This window comes from Athene noctua, chromosome 1, assembly GCF_965140245.1.
Source record: "Athene noctua chromosome 1, bAthNoc1.hap1.1, whole genome shotgun sequence".
Taxonomy (NCBI): domain Eukaryota; kingdom Metazoa; phylum Chordata; class Aves; order Strigiformes; family Strigidae; genus Athene; species Athene noctua.
In genome coordinates, this window is record NC_134037.1 from 92,073,772 (window position 1) to 92,099,021 (window position 25,250).

General features: G+C 37.9%; 2 protein-coding genes across 6 annotated transcripts in view; both read left to right on the forward strand.

Moving 5' to 3' along the window:
* Window positions 1-17,510, forward strand: part of CRIM1 (cysteine rich transmembrane BMP regulator 1) — a 196,529-nt gene extending 179,019 nt beyond the window's left edge. For all 3 annotated transcript variants that reach the window (XM_074896908.1, XM_074896909.1, XM_074896910.1), the window contains 6 exons: window positions 3,000-3,215; window positions 4,936-5,154; window positions 9,573-9,767; window positions 10,762-10,884; window positions 12,272-12,459; window positions 14,595-17,510. In XM_074896908.1, the coding sequence (XP_074753009.1) occupies window positions 3,000-3,215; window positions 4,936-5,154; window positions 9,573-9,767; window positions 10,762-10,884; window positions 12,272-12,459; window positions 14,595-14,771 (1,118 nt within the window). In that variant the 3' untranslated portion in view covers window positions 14,772-17,510. The remainder of the gene's footprint in view (window positions 1-2,999; window positions 3,216-4,935; window positions 5,155-9,572; window positions 9,768-10,761; window positions 10,885-12,271; window positions 12,460-14,594) is intronic.
* A 2,030-nt stretch (window positions 17,511-19,540) lies between these two features.
* The window catches only part of FEZ2 (fasciculation and elongation protein zeta 2), a 28,923-nt gene continuing 23,213 nt past the window's right edge, over window positions 19,541-25,250 (forward strand). For all 3 annotated transcript variants that reach the window (XM_074896912.1, XM_074896911.1, XM_074896913.1), the window contains exons 1-3: window positions 19,541-19,842; window positions 21,467-21,575; window positions 24,628-24,744. In XM_074896912.1, the coding sequence (XP_074753013.1) occupies window positions 19,598-19,842; window positions 21,467-21,575; window positions 24,628-24,744 (471 nt within the window). In that variant the 5' untranslated portion in view covers window positions 19,541-19,597. The remainder of the gene's footprint in view (window positions 19,843-21,466; window positions 21,576-24,627; window positions 24,745-25,250) is intronic.

A 25,250-nucleotide genomic window follows, 5' to 3' on the forward strand; every position in this document is an offset into this window, starting at 1 on the left:
CTGTTGTTAGGTTGTAAAGACTTAGTCTTGATTTCACTCTGCTATCAGCATAGTTGTGCATATTGATTTACCTAACACATACAGAACACCTTAGAGCATCCAGATAAGACTCATGTTAGTTTTCATCTTTTCAGCAGCACCAGTAGCTAGTTACTTTGTGTACAGAGAATGAGTGTGGGTACCTCCATTATAGGCCTCATGTTCAGTTCATGGAAGAAAGATCAGTATAAGAAATAGCAATAGCTATCTTCTCATTTCTTCTGGATGAGATTAGTGTTTGATTCTGAGCACCAGCAACGTTGGTCTCTTGTATAAAAGAGCAGTTGCTTACCCAGTAGTGTCCATTCCTTTGAAACATGGTGTCTATGTAGGTTTCTCTGTCTGACATCCTTTCCTGCTTTTGAGGTACTAGTCACCTAGCTTCTATGTTAGTAAAGTCATACTTGGTTTAAACTCTTGTAATGTTAGGATAGACACAGCATTTTTTTTAAAGTGATTGAATATGTGAGTATATGAATTAATATGGCCGAATTAGCCTCAGTGTGGTTTTGTTTCCCCTACTGAAAATTTTCACTGAAATTTTTCATTTTCATTTTCACTGAAAATTTTCAGACTGAAAAATGTGGGCTTGTTCAATTTCATATTTAGATAGTTTTCCCAACAAAGCAAAATATACCTTGACTACTACAACATTTTTCTATATATTAAGAGGTTTAAGTGGATGGGCAATGCTTGTGAAAAGCTCCAGGTTTCCTGTAAGATTTAGAAAGCCGTTAACTGCTAGTGTTTTGCGAACCATGCCTCCCAGGAAGAGTGTATTCGTTTGGCTAGTTGCTCTTTCAGGAATATAATAGTTGTATGCTTGTAACAATTCAGTTGCAGTGATATATTGGTCTCAGTGATGGTAAGGGAGCAGTAAGCCATACCATATGTACAGCAATACTATGATTATGCTTTTCTGATTCTAAGCAGTATATGAGCTGTTGTAAAACATGCCTGTGACTTTGCAGAGAAATAAATGCAAAGGAGATGACTGAGAAAATTTCCAGAAAACAATTAGCATTGCCTATGCCATGGTGAGTTAGGATGTCATTGCATAAAATATATTGTGGCAGTTGAAATAAAAACAGTGACAAGGCAGCAGACCGCTTCAGGTAAATGCTACTGAATCATATATGTGATTCATAAATGTAAGCAATAGGAAAAACATATCAGTGAAGGATAAAATAATTCCGTGAAAGAAGAAGTGCATGACTGCTTTGTGAATAGACTAAGATTGGCCGGAGTCATGTTCCTTGAGTTCTACTGATCATTCTTCAGAAGTGAAAACAAATAATTGAGTGGTGTATCTTCTACATGGCGATGTCATAGAGCAAAGCACACAAGTGCCATTCTCCAGACACAGCGGTGCTACAGATATGGAGAGAAGCACATGTATTTTGTGAGCCTTGGGCTGCCTAAATGACTAGAGGAGCTGCTATCCATTTAATTTTTCTGCCCTTTAACCAAGATATTTTGAGTAGGATGATGTTCATATTAGGCATCTTTATAATTAAGTAGAAGAGAGACACCTTCAGAAAGTGGTTTAGAGATGCAGTGTCATTAACTGGAAGTCCCTTTCTCATTCCTTCATTCATAGCACAGGAAACGTGAGGTAGCTCAGTTCTTGACAGAGGCACTTGATTTGTTGTCTAATGTTAGATGAGTTGAATATAGACTTATGGACAACATCACTTAGAAGCCTGAAGCTTCATGTTGCAGTATGTAACTTTCAAACTCATGGCTCCTGTCATTGAATAAAACATGCTATGTGAGTCATCTCGATTCCTATACACAGCGCATGGAAAAAGCTGATCAACTTGCTCCAGGTCCAAAGCAACCAGCATGGTAAGCTGGCAACTACTATTATTGCCCTTATTGCCCCTTATGTGGGTGTGGGCTTCAAAACATTTTAAGCAGGCTATGGCGATGGAGTTTGTGGCATAATGATGGTAGGTGCTTAAAAGTGCAGAGCAGGTTTCCTCTTTTCTTTTAAAACACCAAGAGGTAAAGAGAATTCCCCCATTTTTTTAATACCTCAGTAGTTGGAGGACACTCATGCTGAACAAGAGAAACAGTTTCAGGTCCTTTCTTAACTTGAAGGAGATCAAATCTATTCTCTAAACTCCCTGGCTGCCTGGGTTAGAGGAGGTGTGTGTCTCTTAGCCAGGGCTGTAGAGGTAATGTAATTAATTGTTTGAAAAAGAAGTAAGGTTAATTTAATGAGACATATTCACTGGAAATATGAGTGAACTGTGGTGTCTCCTTGGTTGCATTTTTTACTTCAAAGACTGCAGATCATTTTTGATTTAGTTATTTATTTTAATTGAACAAAATGTTGAAGCACTTCCACCAGTGTTCAGTGCTTATGTGTTTTTAGGAGGTTGGGTGGAGGATTCTGTGTTTTTCTCTTTTTTCTTTTTTCTTTTTTTTTTTTTTTTTCTTTTTGATCTGACACCAAATGGTACAGACACATCACTCAGGAAACTTAAAGGCAGACAGTTGAATCTGAACTTGCTAAATCCCGGACAAGAAGCATACCTATCCATCCTTTCAGGAATTGCACTGATGCTAGTATTTAGCAGTTAAGAAACTGTCCAATCAGTATAATTTTTCAGAAAATGACAGTTCTCTCTTGCGTCACAGATTGGTTCGATTTTTTTTTTTTCTGAAATGCCAAGAGTCCTTGATGTTAACTCTGGTTTATATTAACTAGCATTTATTCAGACTGATTCTCAAATTTTTTCTTTTTTATATTTTTCCCACTTTCAATGAGATACTGGTGACATAAATTCAAAAGTGACATAAAATTGAAAGAGCTTCATTAAGAATATATTTATAGCTAGTTTTATTATTCATAATAATTTCTGTTATTATTTAAAATATTAATCTTGGGTACATTTGTTACTCGTTAAAGTCACAGCTGATTTTTGCCTGTCTTCCAATTCTGTTTTTCCCAGATGAAATAATTGTGCAGAAGCCAGAGCTCACCAGTCCATCAATCTGTCATGCTCCCGGTGGGGAATACTTTGTAGAAGGAGAGACATGGAATATTGATTCTTGCACACAATGTACATGCCACAGTGGACGTGTCCTGTGTGAGACTGAAGTCTGTCCACCTCTTCTTTGTCAAAACCCCACCCGCACACAGGACTCCTGCTGTCCACAGTGCCCAGGTATATATTGACAACCAGCTTTCATTAAGAGTCCTTTTTGATCTGAGAATGTATGATGTGAATATTGGATGTTTCAGTGTGTGCACAGTTGGTTGTTGTGGTGCCTTTGTTCTTTAGCAGTTTGGAGTGAGAGCCTGCAGTCCTCCATTTCAACTGCAAAACTTGACTGTGTGCAAGAGATGTCTTGTATGTTAAGGGGAGCTGTGGCCCTGAAGTCTGAACATCTTTGAAGACAATCTAATAATGTAGGGGTTGCATGAGAACCAGAATCCTTAGTTGGAAGGCTTATGAAATATGCACTGGCCTGTTTATGAAAACATGCAAGATGAGAGAAACTTCAAAAGTAGTGAAAGTGCTTGGCAGATACAGGCTTGTTTCTTTCCTTTATACATGCCTTAGTTTCTATGAACCTTTTTATTGCTATCTTGTCTATTTGGGATTTGGTCTCAAAAATGCTTGTGTTTGCTTTTACCTTCACCTGGTGTGATTTGAGAGTGACTTGAAGGCAACGGAGTAATATCAAAGCATTCCAGCCCAGCAGGTGTGCCAGATTCCTCCTAGAGTGCCTCACATTGTCAAGAAGGTAACAGGTTTTCCAACGCTGCCTGCCCCCCCCCACCCCCTGAGGAAAGAGATGCAATTATAAATAAACATGAATTCCTATTTTACATAGCCAATGGGGGAGTTTACAGCAGTGGAAATTTAGTCCAAATCTGTGAATTATATGTAAACTCACTGAGAAGATATTTGTCTTTATTAAAAACAAAACCTAAAAATTTTACTTTAAGAAAAAAAATAATTAGGTTTTGTCATTTCTTCTACAGGGTGTTTGTTGGGTTTTTAGGTGTTTTTTTCTGACAAAATATTTTCAATAAAAAATGTAGCTGGTTCTCCTGACTGATATTTTTTTTCTTGTTATTAATAACACTGAACATTTGCTTAACTTCAGCTCATCCAAACAGTATTTTGATCTTTCCTCACTGAATATATAAGAAGCTTAGTCTTATAATTTACACAGTTAGATTGAGAACCTGAGCCCTTATGAATCCTTTTTCTTCTCCTTTTCTTATATATTCTCTGCACATACAGTCATATTTCTTGATCCATAATGTCTGGATCAAGGTACAGCTTCAGTGCAGAAATACATCTCCCCCATGTGCAGGCATGAGAATTAAAGCAGAACCATTGGCATAAAGCTGGAGCCCAGTCAAATTCCATTTGTTTCTCAACATCTTGTAAATAGTTCACATAAGTCCACTAGCGAAGGTGACAGCAGCATAATAGCTTTTCAGTTTGCATCATTCAAGGATTTGAACTGACATGGCAGAAGCTGGGATTCAAGTTCTAGATTTAAAATTCAACCTCTCTAATTTAAGGTGAATTCCTGAATACCATTCAGTTCAGAACATTCAGAGTAGCTTTTTGAGGGGCTGCTTCTGATGGTGATCGTTTTTCACTTTGCTGTCCTTTTTTCTCTATATATATTTTTTTTTTTTCTTCCCAGTAACCTTAGTGAAGGTCTACATAGATCCTCATCACATGTAAGGACATGTAAGGACTAGATGGATAGGCATAAGGCTCTGTCCTTCTAGATTTTCTGAAGTAGTGAGCCAACGTGTTGCAATTCCATTGTGTTCTTCAAGAGTGAACTCTCTGTTGAGGAAATAGGGTAGAAGTTACCTACTTCAACTTAAATAACTTAATCTGTTGATATTTACAGATGAGCCTCTTCAGCCCTCTTCAAGCAATGAGAGCATGCCCAGTTATTGCAAAAACGATGAAGGAGATATTTTTCTGACAGCTGAGTCCTGGAAGCCCAATGTCTGCACTAGCTGCATTTGCATGGATGGTGTGATTAGATGTTACTCTGAGTCTTGCCCACCGGTATCCTGTGAGAGACCTGTTTTGAGAAAGGGACAGTGTTGTCCTTACTGTATTGGTGAGCAAATAAATATAGTTAATAACTTGCTGTTCCTTTCTTGGCAGTAAGAAGGAAGTTTTATTTCCAAATTGAAATATGTTTTCCCTGTTTTGGGGAGAACATGATTTGTGGTTTTTAGGTAGAAGAGCACAAAGATATAAATGTAATTTGCCTACAAACTTGAGAGGACATCCCCCTGAAAACTTAGTAATATATCTTACTAAATGAAAATATTACACAAAAATTATTTTATTTAAAGGAAGATCCACCAGGTAACACATATGTTATGTCAAGATTTATGTGATGAGGAAAATACTGATTACAACTGCAGAAGATAAGCTGAACCACTGTGAAATTTCATGGAATGGAGAAGTGTTTTAATAAGGAATCTAAATTAAAACACAGGGAAAAAAACAGGAAGTTCATTACAGATAGTTATAGAAGAGGCAAAATAATATATTTGAGAAAAATTTGGGAAAAATCATTTTTTTAAATACTAAGAATGTATAAATAATGAAGGGTCATGCACTGGTTTTGAATTTGGAGTTGAAGTAAATGGTGGATGCACTTTTTCATTGTATTTTGAATAGGAGTATTTATTTACAGATTAATTTTTGTGAGCTGAGAGTAAGTACAAAGGCTGTAGAATGATAGCTGCTGATAGAGAAGAATTTTGTAATGCACTTGCTGAAATGAAGTCTTTTTAGCATTGCTGGAAGTCATTCAGAGCTTACTGTAACCTTCGTTTCCAAAAGTAGTAGGGGGAGATACAGTAGAAAAGAATTCAGTGGAAAGGAATATAATAAAATTGGCAGACTTTAAGTATCATTAACTGAACATGTGAATCAACTTGCCCATCTATAAACAATACAGTTCTTCATCAGAAAGATGTCAAAGGTTATTAAGTCCTTTCAGATATGTACCATTGATATAGCTCTTGAAATCTTTAATTTGTTGCAGATAAAATATCTTTAATAGTAGGTGATACAGTTTTATAGGATATGCCAGGAATTCCATCAAAGATTTCTGGAAAAGTTAGAAAGTATCAAAATTTCAGTTGCCCTTGGAACCCTACTTAGATTCCTGATTAGGGTATTTTGAGGGGAAAGTAATATGTTATCGTATTAGTAGTTTCTCATCATGGTTTGCATACAAAATGGAGAGGATTTAAGTTTCTTTGACAACTGTCTGTCTTCAGGCTTTTCTTCCTGTGATTACCTTTGCAACCATAAAGATAATTTTAATCCAGAATACGTTTTAATATTAAAAAAAAAAAAATACAGAGTATACGCAAAGTTGGGCATCAAGCCAGTAGGGTCAGAATATGAACCTTAGAACTGTACCAGAAAACACTTTAGGTTGAGGAGGGGATGCACCACAGGGACTAGTGCCATGAACTACAAAAATAAAACCTCTAGAACTTGCATGTCAGGTTTGCAAATATATACACACATGTAGATATGGCTTTAATTCATTTACTTTGAATCCCATATAGTTGCACAATACTGCAAATACATAAATGGCACTGTTGAAAATACTTAAATGTGTGAGCTGTAAAAACTTCATGATTTTTTTTAGTAGCAACTGCTCAGTAGTACGAAATACAGAAGCCAAATTTTAATTAGCATTCAGATATGAAAAGTCAATGATGATATATCTTATTAGTCCAAGTTGTACTATGTTGTCAGAATGTTTGGTGGTCTAAATAACCAAAATTCATGTAAGTTTAACTTTTTTAATGGTTTCTATGAGCAATATACTCTTGCCTGTAAGAGGATTAAGGTCATGCACTTAATTTTTGTCTTCCCAGTTCTTACTGTTTTACTCTTTATTAACAACTGTGAAGCACATCTTTGTACAGATTCTTCCATACTATTTTCATTTAATACTCGATAAAATGTTTAGTAGGTAAACTCTGTGGAGACAGTCTGCCTTCCATTTACTGGAATTTCAAAAATCATGCATGATTTTAGCACTGTATTTTATTCCACTGTTTTCTGGATCCAGATCTGGTTAGTGCTTAACAAGTCAGTATAGATACTAATTCAGAATTTTACAGGCCTTAAATGCTTTGTTGTTTATCTGAATCCTCAAATTCATCCTGTGTGTTCAACAGTTCTTTCTCATGCAAAGAAAGATTAATTCGGAAAGATAACTTTCTACTTTAGAGAGGATAAAGGGATATCTATTTGATTAGAGACAAGATTAGTCTTTTGCAGAAAACAGAACAACAACTGTTTGTCTAGGAAATTTGAGAGAAGGCAGGTAGAGCTAGACACGGCATTCTGAACTGCTTTTTTGTATGTTGTTATCTTACTGAAAGCCTCTCTTGTTTTCACGGTCCTTGAGCACTTGTTGATGTGATGGCCTTCATCTTCATCCTGTGCTTATACTTTCGTAGAGGTGGACACCAAAACAGGAGACACACATAGGATAATACTTTCTTAGGACTTAATAGTTTCCTCTTGAGGTTCAAAGGTGCCACACTGCTATTGTGATTTTACCCTTGTTCATTCTGCTAAAAAACATTTACTGTATTAATTCATGATGTATTCTTTACAAACTTGCTAAAGCCTGAGAAAGTTAAAGGATTTTTCCAACCAAACCAGCTGCTGAGTTGAAGAAGCTGTCCTGAGTGGGGCAAGGTAGCACTCTTGGAGCAAATCAGCCCTGAGTGCACAGGGGGTGCTCAGCTTTAGATCTGCATAGTAGAGGACTGCTCAGGCTGTGTGCCTCGCCCTCTCCCCAGCCATAATCTAATTTCTGAGCAACACAAGGCTCCACTGGCTCTATATGCCAACATGCACATCATCTATGGAAGAACCTAATGTGCTTTTTACAGCTTGCAGCCACCTTTTCCTCCCACTTCTCCCTTCCCATGTCCACCCCATATTCACTTACAAAATCATCTACTTGGAGAGGTTGGGACCCATAGTTACAGCCATGGAAGTCATGAGATACCCATACCAAGAACCTCTGGAACATTTGTGCTTTTCAGATCATTCCATTAGTATTTTCACAATAATACGTCTTAGTGGTCTCCTTTTGCATTTGAATTTGCTCTGTCCGGATCTGTTGTAAATGGTCTGCTGACTGCTAACCTTGTTATTCCAGATGATGTTAGTCTCTTATGTTGTCACTAATTAAAAGCTGTACTAATAGCCAAATTATTTCATAAGACTTTTTATTTATATTTAGGAGGTAATTCTAACTGACATACTTACCTACGTAATCTGTGTGAATGTTAAACCAGTATTTCCCTGACATCTTAAGAAGTTACTTTGCAATTTCATTCTGTTATCTCATGCATATGCTTAATATGCAAATTCATGTCATCAGCAGGTTTCATCATAATAATTTCTGCCTCTAACAAAAAAAGGTTGTGAGAAGCTAAGATGAAAACAAGGTGCTGCTTGGCTTTTGGAGGTTCTGCTGTGTAGCTTTATTTTCATTATCAATAAAGTGCTATAGCAGCAAAAAATATCCTAGACTAAGCAATTTGTGACTGTCAGTGATATAGAAGGTGTACTGCAGACCACCTAAAAGGCTTACATGGGATGCAGCATTAAAAAAAAAAAAAAAAAAAAAAAAAAGGTGTATTGAATGCTTAGGCAGAAAGTTTAATGCTTACTTTAAGTGTTTTCCCAAGCAAGATCTACTTGCTTCATCAAGTCCAGGTCCCTGTTAAGTACTGTGTCAAAATCTGTCTAAAAAGTTGTTGGTTTTACAGTTCTCAATCTTTGGGAAAGGTGTTCTGGAACCTCACTTTTCTTCAAGGGTTAAGATAACAACAATTTCCAATTTAAATAATACTAACCATGAAAAAATGTACTGATTTTGGTTCTTGCCCTTTTCCTGGGATTTCCCATCGATGCAGTTACAGGGAATGATCCTTCAAGTCTGTTTTATCATCATAAATAGTCTAAGCACTTCAAGTTAGGTCACATGAGAGTTGCTTCATCCTTCTCAGCATCCTGCCTAATCTTTTTTTCAAGTATTCTAGGCAGAGTTCATCTTTCTTGAACCTTGGAAATCAGAAATGTAGGTAGTTTAGTTTTTTTCTTAGTTAAATAGGATCTACTAGGAAATGAGGAGGGGGAGTAGTCAGCAGTCACAAACAGTCAAACATTTAAAAAAAACCATTCTTAATTTGAACAGCACTTCTGATATCATTTCATGTTCCAATCATCCATCCTGTTGCCTTTCACATGAGGAAAATGAGAAGCAGCAGCCCAGGCTAATTATGTACTTCATAAAGAAGCAGAAATTACACTTTTTTTAACAAAGATTTTCCGGAAGATGTAGAGAGGGTCTTTTAATTACAGCTAGGATTTCTTTGTAGCCATTGTTTCACTTTTGTGTTTGGGGAAGAAATCAGAATTGTGTGTAATTGGCCATTACTGTGTGATCACACCACTCTTGTTTTCCTTCAACAGAAGATACAGTTCCAAAGAAAGTGGTCTGTCACTTCAGTGGAAAAACATACGCAGATGAGGAACGCTGGGACATTGACAGCTGCACACACTGCTACTGCCTGCAGGGTCAGACCCTGTGCTCCACTGTCAGCTGCCCACCCCTCCCTTGTGCTGAACCCATCAACGTGGAGGGAAGCTGCTGTCCCATGTGTCCAGGTAATGGGATGTGACAACCCGAATTATTGTAATGCTGGTTTCCCAGGACTGATAATAAGATTTTTTAATTGGTTTTTGAACATTTACAGTCCATGTTTGAACTGTACCAAGGCAACAAACATTTAGACTTCAGGAGAATTAATATTCTTAACAGATGGGCATATTGTGCAAATGTATAGTTTGAATTTTACTTATTCTAGAATGGTGAACTCAAAAATTAGTTACTTGTCCCTGCTCTGCCCTTTCACAAGGTTATAGAATTATATTAATAAAGTAGGAAATATGAATATTGTTACATCTCTGCAGATTCTGTCAGCAATTAACATTTGTCTCTTTTCCGAGTCTCTTTTTTACTTTTCAAACATCACATTGCTTTATTTATCATTTTAACTTGGCATAAAAGTAATATGAAATTTTCTTAGCTGTGGACACAAGGGACATAAGAATTGCATCTGGTTTTTAATGCTAGTCCTGACACACTTCTGCAGGAGTTTGCTCATCTTATTTAGTCAGCTGGTAACTACTTCAAACAGGACAAATAGGCAGATTCATCAGTAACCTGTCTTGCAATTCTCCTGCTTTGAGGATAACAAAAAAAGGAAGGCAGAGAAACTGGCAGTGACAGTTTACATACCAGCTGGGAAGACGTAGCCTTCCCTTGGTTCTTTTGTTGTTTAGTATCACAAAAGAGCAAGAGTGTAGTAAAGTGTGTATTCCAAAATGGTATTTTTTAAAGCAAATTTGACCACACGCCTATGTCATCCCATTCACATTAGGATGATGGTGATGATGACAGCAGGCATGTATCCTGTATACAGTATGCAAGCAGTTTTAAAACAAAATCCCAGACTAGTAATGGTGAAAATTCTGAAATAAATGAAAGGATTCATAGGAGAAAGCACTGCTGCTGGCCAAGTATATTTCCTGAGTTAAGAGCAGCACTGAGAAGTTAAGCAGCTTGTAATTTGTGAAACACATTTATCTCATTTCACAGAGATGTATGTACCTGAACCTACTAACATCCCCATTGAGAAGACAAATCATCGAGGAGACATTGAACTAGAAGTACCAAACTGGCCAACACCGAGTGAAAATGACATCATCCACATTCACAGAGGTGAGATCTGATATAAACAGGGCTAACTTAAGTCTGTGTTTATTCCCCATGTTTTAATACATCTACTTGTTCTATTCAGGTAGCATCTGTATAATGCTTCAAAAAGTGGTTGTCTGAGAATATTCTTCAGTGCAGAACTCTCACACGCATTTTGCTCTGAGTAAAGATGAGGCAGTCTATTAAATTCTATTTATGCAATTTGGTCTTATTATCATTCGATCTTCAGCCTGGAAGAAACATCTGTGTTGGTATGATGGAGTTTTATAAAATGAAGAATACGATAAAATGATGAACGAGGAGTGATTCTGCAGTGTCTTTTCCAATACAAAAACTAGAAAGCAAGCTGTTGTCAGGCCATGGGAGTTGATAGACGTACATTTGATCCATCTGACATTCTTACATTGATAACAAAAACAAGAAAACATATACCACAACTTTACATGTATCATAGATAGATATCAGAGTTAAAAAAAAACACTTCAGGTATAATGACACAGTGCTAGTAAGTTGTCTAAGGATGTATAAATCTATCTTTAGTTTAAAACTGTGCTGAAATCGTAATTCCAGGGTAGGGAAAATGCTCTATGACAGTCTTTGTTAAACTTTTCTAATTGAAGGACTACCTAAACTTGTATATTTACTTTTTTTAAATCTAAGAATGGTCTTATAGCATACTATTCTTTGGAGAAAGCATACGTGAAATGTAACTGCTTTACAAAATTGTAAGCTTACTACTTTTATAAATACAGCATTTTCATTTCTCACAGACGTTAGTAGCTGGCTTGCAACTATCCTGGCTGGGTATTATAAACATACACTGCAAACTGTGTGGGAATGTTGTATATGTCATTGATAATTACTGTTCCTTGCAATTACCTGCAAAACTTGCTACAGTCTAGTAGACTGCCAGCAGTCTGTTTTCACAGGCTGAATGGTGCAAGTATTGTAATATCCTCTTAACAAATGAGAGAGCAAACACATCATAATTGCCCTACCAGTTTTTAAAAGAAAAAAAAAAAACACCTTTCATCCTAAGACTTCCAGGTTTTCCTCAGCATAGAAACACAGGCTAATTTTTTTACAAGTGAACAGATAAGATGATGCGAACACAACTGAGCTAAGAGGTTATTGTCAGACTTGCTTGTTACTGTGCTTTAGATTCTATCCTATTTCTTCTCTTTTTGATGGCCTATTCCTAACTAATATAGTCACTATACAAGATGCTAACTTTCAGTTGTTCTAGTTTATATAAATAAGGTGACATTCCAGGAGGGAAAGTCCAAATTCATGAGGGTGACAAGATCCATGACTGGGACTTTTATTACATTCTTCTTTATGGTCAAGGCCCATTTATAATTACTAACAAATTCTCACATTTGCCTTGCAGACATGAGTCATCTCCAGGGAGAGTACAGAAGTGGCAGTGGCCCACACCCAAGTGAAGATACGTCAGTTAGCTCTGTTGCCTTGGTGACAATTCCAATCACGATAGCGCTGTTACTGATCATTGTCCTTCTGCTCGTCAATCAGAAGAAGCAGTGGATTCCAGTGTCCTGCTACAAAGCTCCAACAAAGGTGCTGTGTTTATGTCGTATTTCCAAGCTTTCACTTTTTTGGAAAACCAGATTAAACTAGAATATTGTATAGGATGCAATTGAGTTCACATCATGTGAACTCTCTCTTCAAATTTCTCATGTCTTAAATCATTTTATACGAGTCAGTCTGATTTATTCAGCCACCTACATTATTTTTTTCACTATCAGCAAAATACTTTTTAAAAAAATCCAACTCCGTATATGTGTAGGTAAATACATGAAATTTTCTTATATGCAGTCAAACTCTTAAGAGAATATTTTTGCTATCTTAACCTTCATCCACTTTAAAAGTCTTGTACAATATAAGGTACTGTATATACTAGTAGTATTTATCACATTTTCTAACAACTGCATCATATGGTTCTGGGATTAATATTTTCAGAGAGGTCTTGGGAAATATCTACCAGTTAAGTATTCTGAGACTGCCAAAAACCAGAAGAAGCAGGTAGCTTGGAAATGAACAGTGAAAGAGCATAGTTTTGTTTTGAGAAACATTTTCATCAGACTAAGCCCTTACTCCATACTCAAATGCCATTTATATCAGTTCCCCAATTTATCCCACTTACACTTCCTAATTCTAATCAGACTTTGTCCATGCTTGAAACACAGTTTGAGAGCATCTTTTCTTCAGTTCCACCTAGAAGAGTAATAGAGTAATTTTTAAAATGAAGTGTCCATATTTTCTGTCACTGCTGAACTTTTTTTTTTTTTTTAAAAGTGGTTTCCAACAAACTTACAAATACAGTCAGACCATAAAGTTGAATTCAAATTCAGTTGTAATTCAATAGGAAGCATGAGGAACTGATACTACTCCGTGTCCATTCTTTCAAGACAAGTAAGCAATACCAGTTCCTGAATTTAAGGAATGCATTTAAAAACTCATTTTCACTCTAATGGATTCACTCCTAAACTCTCAGAAAGGCTGTTCTACATCCATCCGTCCATCCATCCATCCATCCATCCATCCATCCATCATCTTTTGAAGAGCAAAATTTTAAAAAAATTTAAAGACTATTTTGTAAGAAATATTTGGGTAAAAAACCTTTTTGTGATAAGGGTTACTGAATGTGAAGTTCTAGTAATAAAAAACCCTTCTGGTTTAAGTCTTGGAAAAAAGAAGCTACATACATCAATGGAAACTGGAATTTTTAAGATTTGCAGTCCATTTGCATGCTTATAGTGTGAGCATGCACATGCATTGTCACTGACTTCATACGTATCCCCAGAGTATGTTTACTGCCTGTCCTCCTTCATGCTTAGCCCATAAACATTTAAGGTCATATGTGCCCAGTGTCATTTCACCTTCCTCTCAGCTGCAAAATGTTTCAGTTGAAGGATTCTCAAACAGAGGAATAGCAGAACTGGAAAGCCAGTACACATAGTTCAAGTCTTCCTTTGAGCAGTATTTTATGTGCATTCACACTTGTAGATATTACATACCCAAACCTTTACTTATTCACATTTGCCTCAAATTAAATCTTCTGTTCCACACTTAGAAGCAAGCAAGAACAACTCTACCAGGTGCCACATCAACATTGGCATCTCTACAATAACACACTGCTTTGCAAGGGTGTAAGGCTTAGCGAATACTGGATAAAAGGGGGATGATTTCCTAATTAAGGAAGTAATACGTAAACCACCTCAGAAGGGGAATATAGAAGGATACCATAGGACACCCCATGCCAGGATTAACTATAACAGCTGAGATCTCTCCCATTCTTAGCGGAATTGCAGCCAGGAGCAAAACATTCTTTAAAAAGATCTGCAATAAAGAGGCTGTTTGAGTCTTGGAAACAAGCTGCTGAACATCCAGGGCAACAAGGTTAAGCCCTTATGTGGTGCTAGACTAACAGAGAAAAATTTAACCAGTCCATCTGGGGTATGAGAATATCAGAGCTCCATTCAGAAGATGAAAAATGGTGACTCAGAAGAGAATGTTGGTCTGTTATTGTGCCTGGCATAAGCCTTTACCAAGTTTAGCAGAAGTCCAGACTCTATCACTGCTGATTTGATTTTGTTTTGTGCTTATGGCCTTGAACGACAAAGACTTTTTAAATTATGTATGGAATACAAAGATTTCTTCATTTTCTCAATATTCCTTTTCTGTTTTAACAGCCTTCTTGCCTAAACAATCAACTGGTATACGTAGACTGCAAGAAAGGTACCATGGTCCAGGTGGACAGTTCTCAGAGGATGCTAAGAATTGCAGACCCAGATTCAAGATACAGTGGATTTTACAGCATGCAGAAACAGAACAACCTACAGGCAGATAATTTCTATCAAACAGTTTGAAGAATTCCACCCTTACCAAGGATTTAAGAAAGAGAGAGAGAGAGAGAGAGAGAGACTAAGTCTGCTATTAAAATAAAACTAGAATTGTGCACTTGCTTAGTGGATTGTATTGGATTTGTGACTACATGTACAGCTCTAAGACCTTACTGGGATGAGCTCTGACTCCTGCAATGTGCCAGAAAAAGCATTCCCACTTTTCCTTGAGATAACTGACCAAGTGTTTTCTTAGAACCAAAGTTTTAAAACTTGTTAAGATGTATTTGCTTGTAACATAGCTATAGAGGTTTTTTGGGAGGGGGAACTGGGGGCTAGGGATAGGCAATGAGGTAAAAGGAAGCTTCAGAGAAGAAAAGCTGGTCATGTTTGACTGGAGAAGAAAATGAATAAAGAATACTGCCAAGCAGCAGGATAGTGGTTTTTCTTGTTGCTCCAAAATTGCATCTGTTGCAGCAAAGCCTAACCCCTGGTGAAAAAAATATTAAAAGGTCTGATTTTTTTTTTTTTTTTTTTTTCCCAGCTGTTGCTACGGTAATATGCTCCTAGAACAGAATTTGTCACATCACAGGTGTGGTGTAGCTGCAAATATTTTTCTATATGATGAGAAGCTGCAGTAGTTAATGAAATAGCAAGGAAAAGGTTATAGCAGAAAATAAAGGGTGGGTTTATTAAGGATGTATAAAATTATACCTTGTGCTGCTTTTTGTTTTTATTTTTGTTTTCTTCAAAGCTGATTGGCTAGATTAGCCAGACTTTGGCAGAGTTAGCAAATGACTGAGGCCTAAGTAATTCCTGATATGAGCACTGGATCTTTTGACAGCAGTATTGAAGAAAGGAAGGAAAAGTCAAGAACACCATGCAGTTCCAGGGGCTTTTGTTTGTTTGTTTTGTCTGTTGTGGTTTTGTTTTGTTATTTTATATCAATCTCTGGTTGTTCATACAGGAGAAGGAAAAATATTTTTGTTGGACAAAGCTCTTGCTTACAAGAGAGTTAAAAAAGAGACTGTTTTAAGGTTGTTTTTTTCCTGTTGATGTTCTTATTTACTGGTATGCAGATTTAGAAACTACTTCCATGCTAGGAAGCTGCTTAATTTTAATTGTATATTACTCAAGCACCTTTTTTGAAGCTCAGAAAAAAAAAAAAAGGAGATCATGCTTCTTTAAACTTTAGCATTATAGGAATATTTATGTAAATATAATTATGCTAAAAACAACAAAAAAGTATTTGTATGTTTGTGTATATATATGTATATACAAATGCAGGTAGGTATACATATGTATATATACGTGCATGTGTATATACACTATACATATATATACTGTATATATAAAATACTATGTATACAGTATATATTTTTTCTATTTTTTTTCTTGTTGAATGTATTTTTATCTGAGAGAGATTTTACCCAGAGCAGAAACAGATAAACAGGCATTCCATATCAATGCTTAATCGCTTGTGAGTTTAGAAGAGACAAGAAAAGAGCATCTCATTCTACCTACAGATTGATTTGAAAGTGTTTGTGTGCGCGCGTGTGTGTGTGTGTGCACTCTTGTGTTTGCGTGTGTACAGTATGTGCACGATTATAGCAGTAAGCGTTGCTCTTGCTACTTGCTACATTTCAGGGTGTTTCTTATTTTTCTTTTCCTGCTTAGCCTTAAAAAGGCTTTTTAATGAATGCATTGGCTAGAGACACTGATGACAATATACATGCAGCACTAATCCGCTCCATAGAATAACAACATCGGCTCCTGGATTTTCTTTTTTTTCTTTCTTTCTTTTTTTTTTTTTTTTTTTCAAACAATTGTTTGAAACAACTACTGGAATATTGTCCACATTAAGCTGGAAGTTTGTTGTAGCTTGCCTCATTTATAACTCTGACTGTATAATACAATGTTAACTTTCCAAACAGGTCTTGGCACTTTTATACTAATTACCCATTTGTGCATTGCCTTTTTTCTTTTACAAATGCTTGTCATAAGAGACACAGATACCCAGTATGCTTAATGTGAAAAGAAAATGTATTTTTTGTAAAGGAACTCTCAAGTATTGTTGTAAATACTTGGTCAGAGGTTGCTGAACTTTAAAACTGAAAAAAAAACCTAATTTATTATTATAATGACCTAATTTATTAATCTGAAGATTAACAATTTTTTTGTTTTAGAATATCAAAAAGGTGTTCTAGCTGTTTGCATCAAAGAAAAAAATAAGTGTATCATTAAGGGTCAACATTTTTTCTGCTTATATAACTTCAGTTTCAAACCACCAATAAGAAAAAATGTAGTCTCCCCAGTGTTTTGTACGCAATCTGATATTGAAACAGAGATGTTTCTGTCCAGTTACTACAAAGATTTTGTCAAGACAAAACATCCATTCCTTGCATAAGAGTAAGCAGTCTTTATCCAGAAATTGTAAATGCTTGCTTTTGTTTTACAATCAAGGCCATATTCTGAAAATATTAGCAGGATATAGGACATGGTGTAAAATGTTTTTTATTATTATTATTTTATTATTATTATTTTAAAGATATGATTTATCCTATGTGCTGTATCCATTACACTCTTTTACTTTGGTTCCTGTTGTGCTCTTGTAAGAGAAATGCAGATATAATTTTCTGAAAAATAGATGCATATGTGGCACTCGGAGTGCACTGCGGTTCAGCAGATTGCTTGTTTACTTTTTTAACTGTAAGGCGGTTTCTTGTAATTTGGCTCTTGGCAGCACAATAAAAAATTTTAAACCTATTGATGCATATTTTCTTAAATGTTCATATTTATTACTTCTGTACACTGGTCCTTGAGACATTAGTTTATATTTTGATATTATGGTGAGGTGTTTTTCCCCTGGGAGTAGGAATTCATGTTAAGTGTCCTGCTGACCTTAGATCAAAACAGTTCAGAACAAAATGTGGGTAAACAGTTTGCAGTTACAGAAAGTTCTGTGGTTTACACTGAAGAATTTTTACATTAGAGGGATTCCCAAGTTTCAGCATTCAGTAAAGCTCAATCTCTCAAACGCAAAGTCAGGCCTTTGCCCTGCCATTGAGACCATGTGGTCTAATTGTACCTGTCAGAAAGCCATAATCAATCATTTGGAACTCTAATATGAGGTCCTATAGAAAGTATGTGGAATCAGAATCTGCACTTCATGGGCTTCCTCAGCCACAGATCTTTTATTTACCTATTAGCCTGTAATGTTTTTCCTTCTGTTAATTCGTAAGTTAATGGACTTGATGTAGAGTTCTGGTATGTAACTTCCTGAGGCAAGGAGGTTTTCAGCTTAACTACGTGCTCTGTGAAAAACTGCCTCCATTTCTTTCTTTGAACTTAAACCCTTGATGGTTTCCTTTGATAGCCCTGACTTTATGCATTCACGTGGTTCGGTATCTGTATGCCACCCATTTAGAGACCTGTGTCTTCTCTCTTTTTTTTTTTTTCTTTTTTTTTTTTTTTTCTTTTGTGCTGAAAAGCCCAAGATGATTCTTTGGGAGATGTTTGTTCCATACCTTCTGGCCAACCTTGCCATTCTTCTGTGCTTCACACTCTATTACATCCTTTTGAGAACAAGGATAAAGGGAGTCAAAATATCCACATTGTTAAAATATGGAACACCCCGGATCTAGCATTGTATTTACTGTTTGGGTTGCTATTGACCACTGAGTCTGTGCTCTGTAAGAGCTAGCTGAAATAATCCAGAATACCCAAGGAGTAACAGTTATCGCAAAGCCCTAATTGACTTTGACTAGTAGTATTTTTGTGCATCCCTCTACATTTACATATGCTGAAATTCCAGTAATTTCCTCTCCATTGCTAGTTACCTGTTCCTCCCCAAGACTATGGCTACAGAAGACTATGTCTTCTAGAAGAGCATCTTCAAACTGCCTGCAAACGTTTTGCTTTTTCATCAGAACGGAACAGAAAACATCATTGTACCAATGTATAAAACAATGGTGCATCCACATTTGAACAAAGTAGTCCTGGCCTCCTTTGCCCTACTCCCAGTGTTAGAAAGGATCATATTGGAATGCCTGTGATGTGTATATATACACTATAAATAGAGTTTGTCAGGGTGAAAGTCTTTAAATTACCTCAGTGACATGCAGATGCTTAACAGGGAATTAATTTTCCACTCACTGTGTCTCTTTCCCAACATCAAGCCGGAAGTATGAAAAGAAACTTAAAGGAGGCTCCAAACAAATAAAGAAGTTAAGCAGAAAAAATTCTTGCTATGTGCCTCGGGATACCAGAAGTTTACAGTAGCTTGAATATGTACTAGATAAAAAAAAGACAGCCATAAGCTATTGCACGTAAGGACACCATCCAAAGCTATCGGGGGATGGGGACGGGAGTAACAACCGAATACCTCAAAAGCTCAGTTTTATATGTGTTAGGCGGCTGAGGGGGGTGGATTGCAGTCAAAAAGCCGCCCATCTCTCGGTTAGAATGAAGTTACAGCTACTGCTGCTCCTTTCCCCTTGCCCTCCCCGGCGAAGCGCCCGCCTCGGGCCTGCGCCGGCCGCTTCCCGCGTGCAGGAACGAGCCCTGCGAAGCGGCCGGGGCCGCTGCTGGCTGGCACAGCCGCGCCCGGCCCTTGCCGCCCTGCGAGCGCTGCCCGGGCTGGGCCGGGGCCGCCGCGCTGCGCCCGGGGCCGCGCCGCTGAGGCTGAGGCTGAGGCCGCTCCGCCTCCCGCCGCGCGCGGCCGTTGGGCAGCCCCGCGCCGCCCACGCGCCCCGCCCCTCCCCGAGCTGCGAGAGGCGTCGGGGGCGCGCACCGCCGGGAGCGCGCGGCGGCCGGGGGCGCGCAGCCCCGCGTCTCCCGCTGCGGCGGCAGCGATGGCGGCGGCGCCGGCCTCGCAGCGAGACCCGGGGGATTGGCAAGACTTCTCGGGCTTCCAGCCCTCCGCGGGGGGCGGTCCCGACGCCGCACGCGACAAAGGCAGCTGGGTCGGCGGCGGCGGGGATTTGGGGGTCAAGTTGTCCCTCTGCTTTGAGCCTCCGCAGGCCCCCCGGGCCGGCGGCGGCGACAGCCGCGCTCCGCTGCGGCCCCTCACGGAGCAGAGCGCCCTGCAGGACGACGAGTGAGTGCAGGCCCCGGGGCGGGGAGGCAGCGGCGGTCGGGCCGCCCGAGGAGGAGGCCTGGCCCGGCCCGGCCCGGCCCGACCCGGCCTGAGGGGACAGGCGGGTCGGGGGCGCGGGGCAGGGTGCGGAGCCGGGGGGCAGCGCGGGCTCCGTGGCTCGCCAGTCCTGTCCAGCCCTGCCCTGCCCTGGGCCTCCTGGTCTGGGCCGCCTTCTCGCTGCGTCCCAGCAGGGCTTGTGGGCTGCGGGAGTTGAAGCCTTTCGCCGCCCTCCGGGCAGCGGCTGGGAGCCGGCGCAGGTTTGACATCTGGTTTTATTTCCCTCGCTGTCAGGGAAGTGTGTCATCATCCCAGTGCCTCTTACCTCCGGGGTAAGAAAAAGTAGCTGCTCTGAAATGCAGGGTGACTGAGGGTAATATTTGTTTAGCTTCTTGCAAAATGCCCACTGTTTCAGTGTTTGAAATTAATACATGGAAAATATGGAAAGCGGGTGGAGAACAAAATCTCAGCTGCAACTGTGATAATTGGTTTTTTTTTTTTTTTCCCCTGAGCAATAGAACCTTTGATCTATGTCGCTTTCCTGTTTATAACACTATTTTACAAGTATTTATACTTGTCCCTTTACAGCAAATCTCAGTCACCTTCATTACAAATACTGAAGTTTTACTTTGATAAATTGTACATCTTACTTTAAGAGAAGGAAATTTAAAAAAAGCATATTAGCAAAAGGCTGGATATCTATGGTATAAACAGTGAGGTAAGTTCAGAGAACCATCCATCAGAGGCATGTTGGGCAGTGATGAGGCTCTCTCTCTGCCTTTCTATGTTTGGTTTGGCCATTCCTCTGACCTCCTTGGAGCCTAGCTAGGCAACCACTTCGAACATGCTCCCACAGCATAGTGCTTACAGGCAGAGCTTGTTAGCTGACTTAAGGCAGCAATGTGTGAACAGAGCAGCTCTCTTTCATCTGAACTGGTATACAGAATAGGGCTGCATATGCAGCCCTAGTGCAGCCAGAGAGGTTGTACACTGTAGGCACAGTTCAGACCAACTGTAGACAAGAGTGGTGGACTGAGCTCGGAAAGAGTCCTGAATAAAACTAAATTCTTGCAAAATTTTAGTATCATTTGTGCATGTTCATTATTCTGTGATAAATAGAAAGAAAAAAAGATCTGGCTCAGAATTTGCTACTCAGCCTCTGCTAATTCCTGAGTTTAAAGTGCAGAAGACAAGGAAAACGGAAACAACACTAGGAATGGAATTTGTAGCTGAGCTCACATTTCATTAAAGGAAGGACTCATCCACCCCCCAAAAAGATTTTGAGTGTAGTTTATAATTAGTAATGAAACTGTCTAATCATCGCATTATTTTATTTCACTACTGTGAAATAAATCATACATAAAAAACCCAGCCGTTCATTGCTGGTTTAAAAAAGGAAATATTTTATCAAAAAGCATTTTCTCTTAGCTTCAGAGCATTATAAAAATACAGTCAGTAACTTGTAGATGATATTTAGGGAGGAAAAAATAGTTGTTGATAGAAATATATTATCATTACAAATATGTTTATTCTTGATCATTTGCTGCTTGTTTTGAGGTCTACATTTTTGTTCCTTTATTCTCTCCAGGATTTGGAATGCTTTGACTGATAATTATGGTAACGTAATGCCAGTTGACTGGAAATCTTCCCACACCAGAGCTTTGCACTTGCCAACACTGAATCTTTCAGAAAAAGGGGTAAGTTCTGATCAGCAGAAAGACCCTCTTTGGATCTTTTATACTCAGCAGCGAAATACAACAATTTGAGCATGTATAAAAGACTGTTGTTATTGGCTTAAAATATTTTTAGTGCTTGGCATACGTGAGAGGCTTTTAAAAATCAAAAAAGCAAACAACTATTTATGTTTGCATCTCCTTGGGCTAAAATAATTTGGGTTTAGTTTTAGATGAATGTTCATTAGAGCCAGACCATGACAGAAGAAATTGTAAAATGAAAAAGTGTTTCACATAGAATCTTTCTACTGTCTGTTTCATTTTGAACACTATTCTTGGTAAGGGAGGAAAAGAGATGGAAGTACTCTGATTTAGTAAATCCAGTGTGGACTTTTTCTAAGTTCATCTCATTCTGCAGTCAGATGGAGACTAAAGTGGCTACTTTTACAGGAGAGGTGACCCAGGAGACACTGAAGTGTAAGAGTTTGTTTTGCTTTGTTTCTCTTAATTAGCAAGTAGAATAATTGTCTGGGGAGGGAGCAGGGAATGAAGAGCTTCAGAGAGGTTTATAGAAAGGGTTGTCCTCTGATCTTCCTAAAAGTGAATTAAAATGCTTTAGGAAGAATTCCCATCTCCCAGGTCTTCTAAGGAAATGAGTGGCTTATCTTTTAACCATAATGAAGTTGAGTTATGTTGTAAAAGTATATCTGTGTGTAACCTGAGAATATGGTAATGCTTTGACTTCTGCCATTATGTAATCCACAGCAACTTTATAATGTGACAGGAACAAAGTTTGTCCTGCTAAGAGATACTTTGGAGTTTAGCAGGGATAGATGGCAATTTGCGACTCCCTTTCTCAGTTTGAGTCTGATGATTATGCCTTGAATTTGGTTTGTGTTTATTCTAATTTTTATTAGAGTGTTTGTTCAGATTCTCAGTGGCTTAGAGTAATTAAATCCTTACATTTAAAGTAAAAAGAATTACAACGCCCCGTGCCACGACCTTGTTGTGTGATTAAAAAATCGAGTAAAAGACTGATGGATTTCTTGATAAAGAACTATGTACAGTACAAAAAAGTGCTTCAGATAGCTTTTGTAGGTTCTTTGCAGGAAGTGATGAAGGAGCTATGTAAAAAAATGTGGTGTTGCTGGATTAGAAATAATCTTAGATATGCTGCCAGTAGAGGGAAGTTCAGTTTATGGACTAAACAGATCTAAAATTTTTTCAGCTTTCACTCCACCTGGTGTGCTTTTTGATGTGTAAAGCCCATCTGTTTGAGAGCATTTGACATACTTTCTTTCTACTTCTCTGTGTTTCAGCAGTATTTCTGGATACATGACAGCACATATGGACCAGCTACTAACTTGTTTTAACTTTCTTACAATGAATACTAACAGCTAAGCAACACTTCTTTGATGTGTTTGAAACTAATAGTATGCTGTTGAACCTGTGCTTAAAGTATTTCTCTTCTTGGTTTAGTAGGGAAAAAATGTAAGGCTGATTCATCTAATCTTTGTTGCCTCATGTCATACATCTGTGAACACTTTCATACAGCTATGATGGTGAAAGAAGTAGTTGGGTGGAAGTGTTGTACAATGATACAAGGAACAGGATTGTGCAATTGCTTAGTCATTGTATTTCTGTTACATTACTTTTAAACAGGTCATTCTCTGGTAAGAGTGTGAAGGTAGAACAGGCAGGGAATGTGGCCAGGTGGTCCTTTTGGCATCAGTTGCAGCTTGGGCTGGTTTAGGTGGTTTATTAGTCTAAATTATTAGAATATATTCTGATAGTCTCTCAAAATGTTGTTTCTGGATATGTGAGGAGGGAAAGCTGACCTCACTTTAGATAAAACTGTTATCCTTGCTTACTATCCTGTAGTTGTTGTCAGGATCCTATATACATGGAAAAACATTTGAGGACTGCAGATCGTAAAGAATCAAAACTGGAATGTATCTGTCCTGTAGGTGAACAGATATTCTTAGTGGAGCACTGTCACTGAATGGTTATTGGAATTCAGATTCTGGAAGAAGGTGGACATTTGACTTCATTCTGATGGCTGAAGAAACACGAATTGTATGTTTTCCCCTATAGACTAGTTATCTGGGGATATCAATAGCATCTTCAAAATGAATCTGAAAACTGTTAAGGTTTCTGAAGAAACTGAGAAAATTTGAGGAATTACAACAAAAATTGCAAACTAATACCGTGAGACCAAGTACTTCATACAGCTAGTCATAATGCTTCTTAATTAGCCCCAAGATCGGTTGAGCTCAAAATGTCAACGGTTAGGGGTTGCCGCTTTTGGGGGCTGGGGGGCTTTTCTAGGTTGGTTTGGCTGGATCTAGTAATAGACAAAGTGAAGAAAAAAAGCAAAAAACTTTGTAAATAAACTAGAATATATCACCATGTAAGAGTAAAATACACCTGACTGATTAAGGAGGGGGCTTAAATCTTTTGTTTTACTATATGTACATCTTTGGTTTTGAAGGATGAATATAATTTGATGGCATATGTGTGAGAACAGCATTGCTTCTGTTTATTTTTAAAGTATATTTTGAATACTGAGGGTCTTCAATATGAATCTCAGGTGATAGCCATGTTCTGTTTTTTAAAACAACTTTTTTCATGTCTTATGTGAAAAAGAAGAACTATAAAAGCAAGTAAAATAAAAGGTTAGTGTAGTGATTATAGATAGGTTTTCACCCCACACTGACAAATGTTTGTCTTCATTTAAGATTTAAATATCTACATTGGATTGACTGCCTGTCATTGTGTGCAGATATCTGCACATCATTGTGCATATGGTCTTTTTATGCTGAGGATATTTAAAGACTTTAAAGACTGAAAGCTATTTTAACTTTCTCAAATTTCAGTTCTGATTTCAGTTGTTAAGGTACTTCAGTTTCCAGGTATTTGACAGCAGGAATCATTGAGTCCATTATTTTGGGCAAGGAATCTGTTTTGCCCTTAGAATTTAATATTAGTTCCCCTTTTGTTTTTTGTATATGTACATGACGTATTTTTTTGTGTGTGTGTATATACTTATGTAAATACACATTTTCATGCTTTCTAGGTAAATGATAACTTGAACCTTGACCTGTCAGATGACGAAGAGCTAAGAGAACAGTTGGATATGCATTCTATCATTGTTTCCTGCATCAATGATGAACCACTCTTCACAGCAGAGCAGGTGAAGTGTTCAGCAAACAAAACAGTGTTGTTGGGGTACCATTTTCTTTTAGTCTGTAATTAGTTTTTGTTTTTCTTCCTTCTGTTCACCATAGTTAATCTTCTTGATTTTTCTTTATTTAGGGTCATAATAATGTGTGAGGTTACTACGTCATTCAGATTTAAATAGTATTCCAATGCTTCAGGTCAGGTTGATAGCCCTGGGTCTTTGAAATCTTTGTATGTTTCTTACCATTAATTAGTCAGAAATACTATTAAGTTAAATATATGTGTTAAGAGGCAAAAATATTTTCAGAATGTTGGTGGTCTTGTAGAGTTTGTAGTTTTCCAGCATGACTGTATGGCCATTCATATCTTCATGTGACTTTGTGGTTAGCGAGTATTCTTTGAAGTTTTTGCCTAATATGAGAGCAGATCAATAGTTCTACTACTCAGCTTTCAAATTACTTAGTGTCTAAAGGCTTCTCTTCCAAATCCATGGATTTACTTAAGTTATCTTGAAAATTG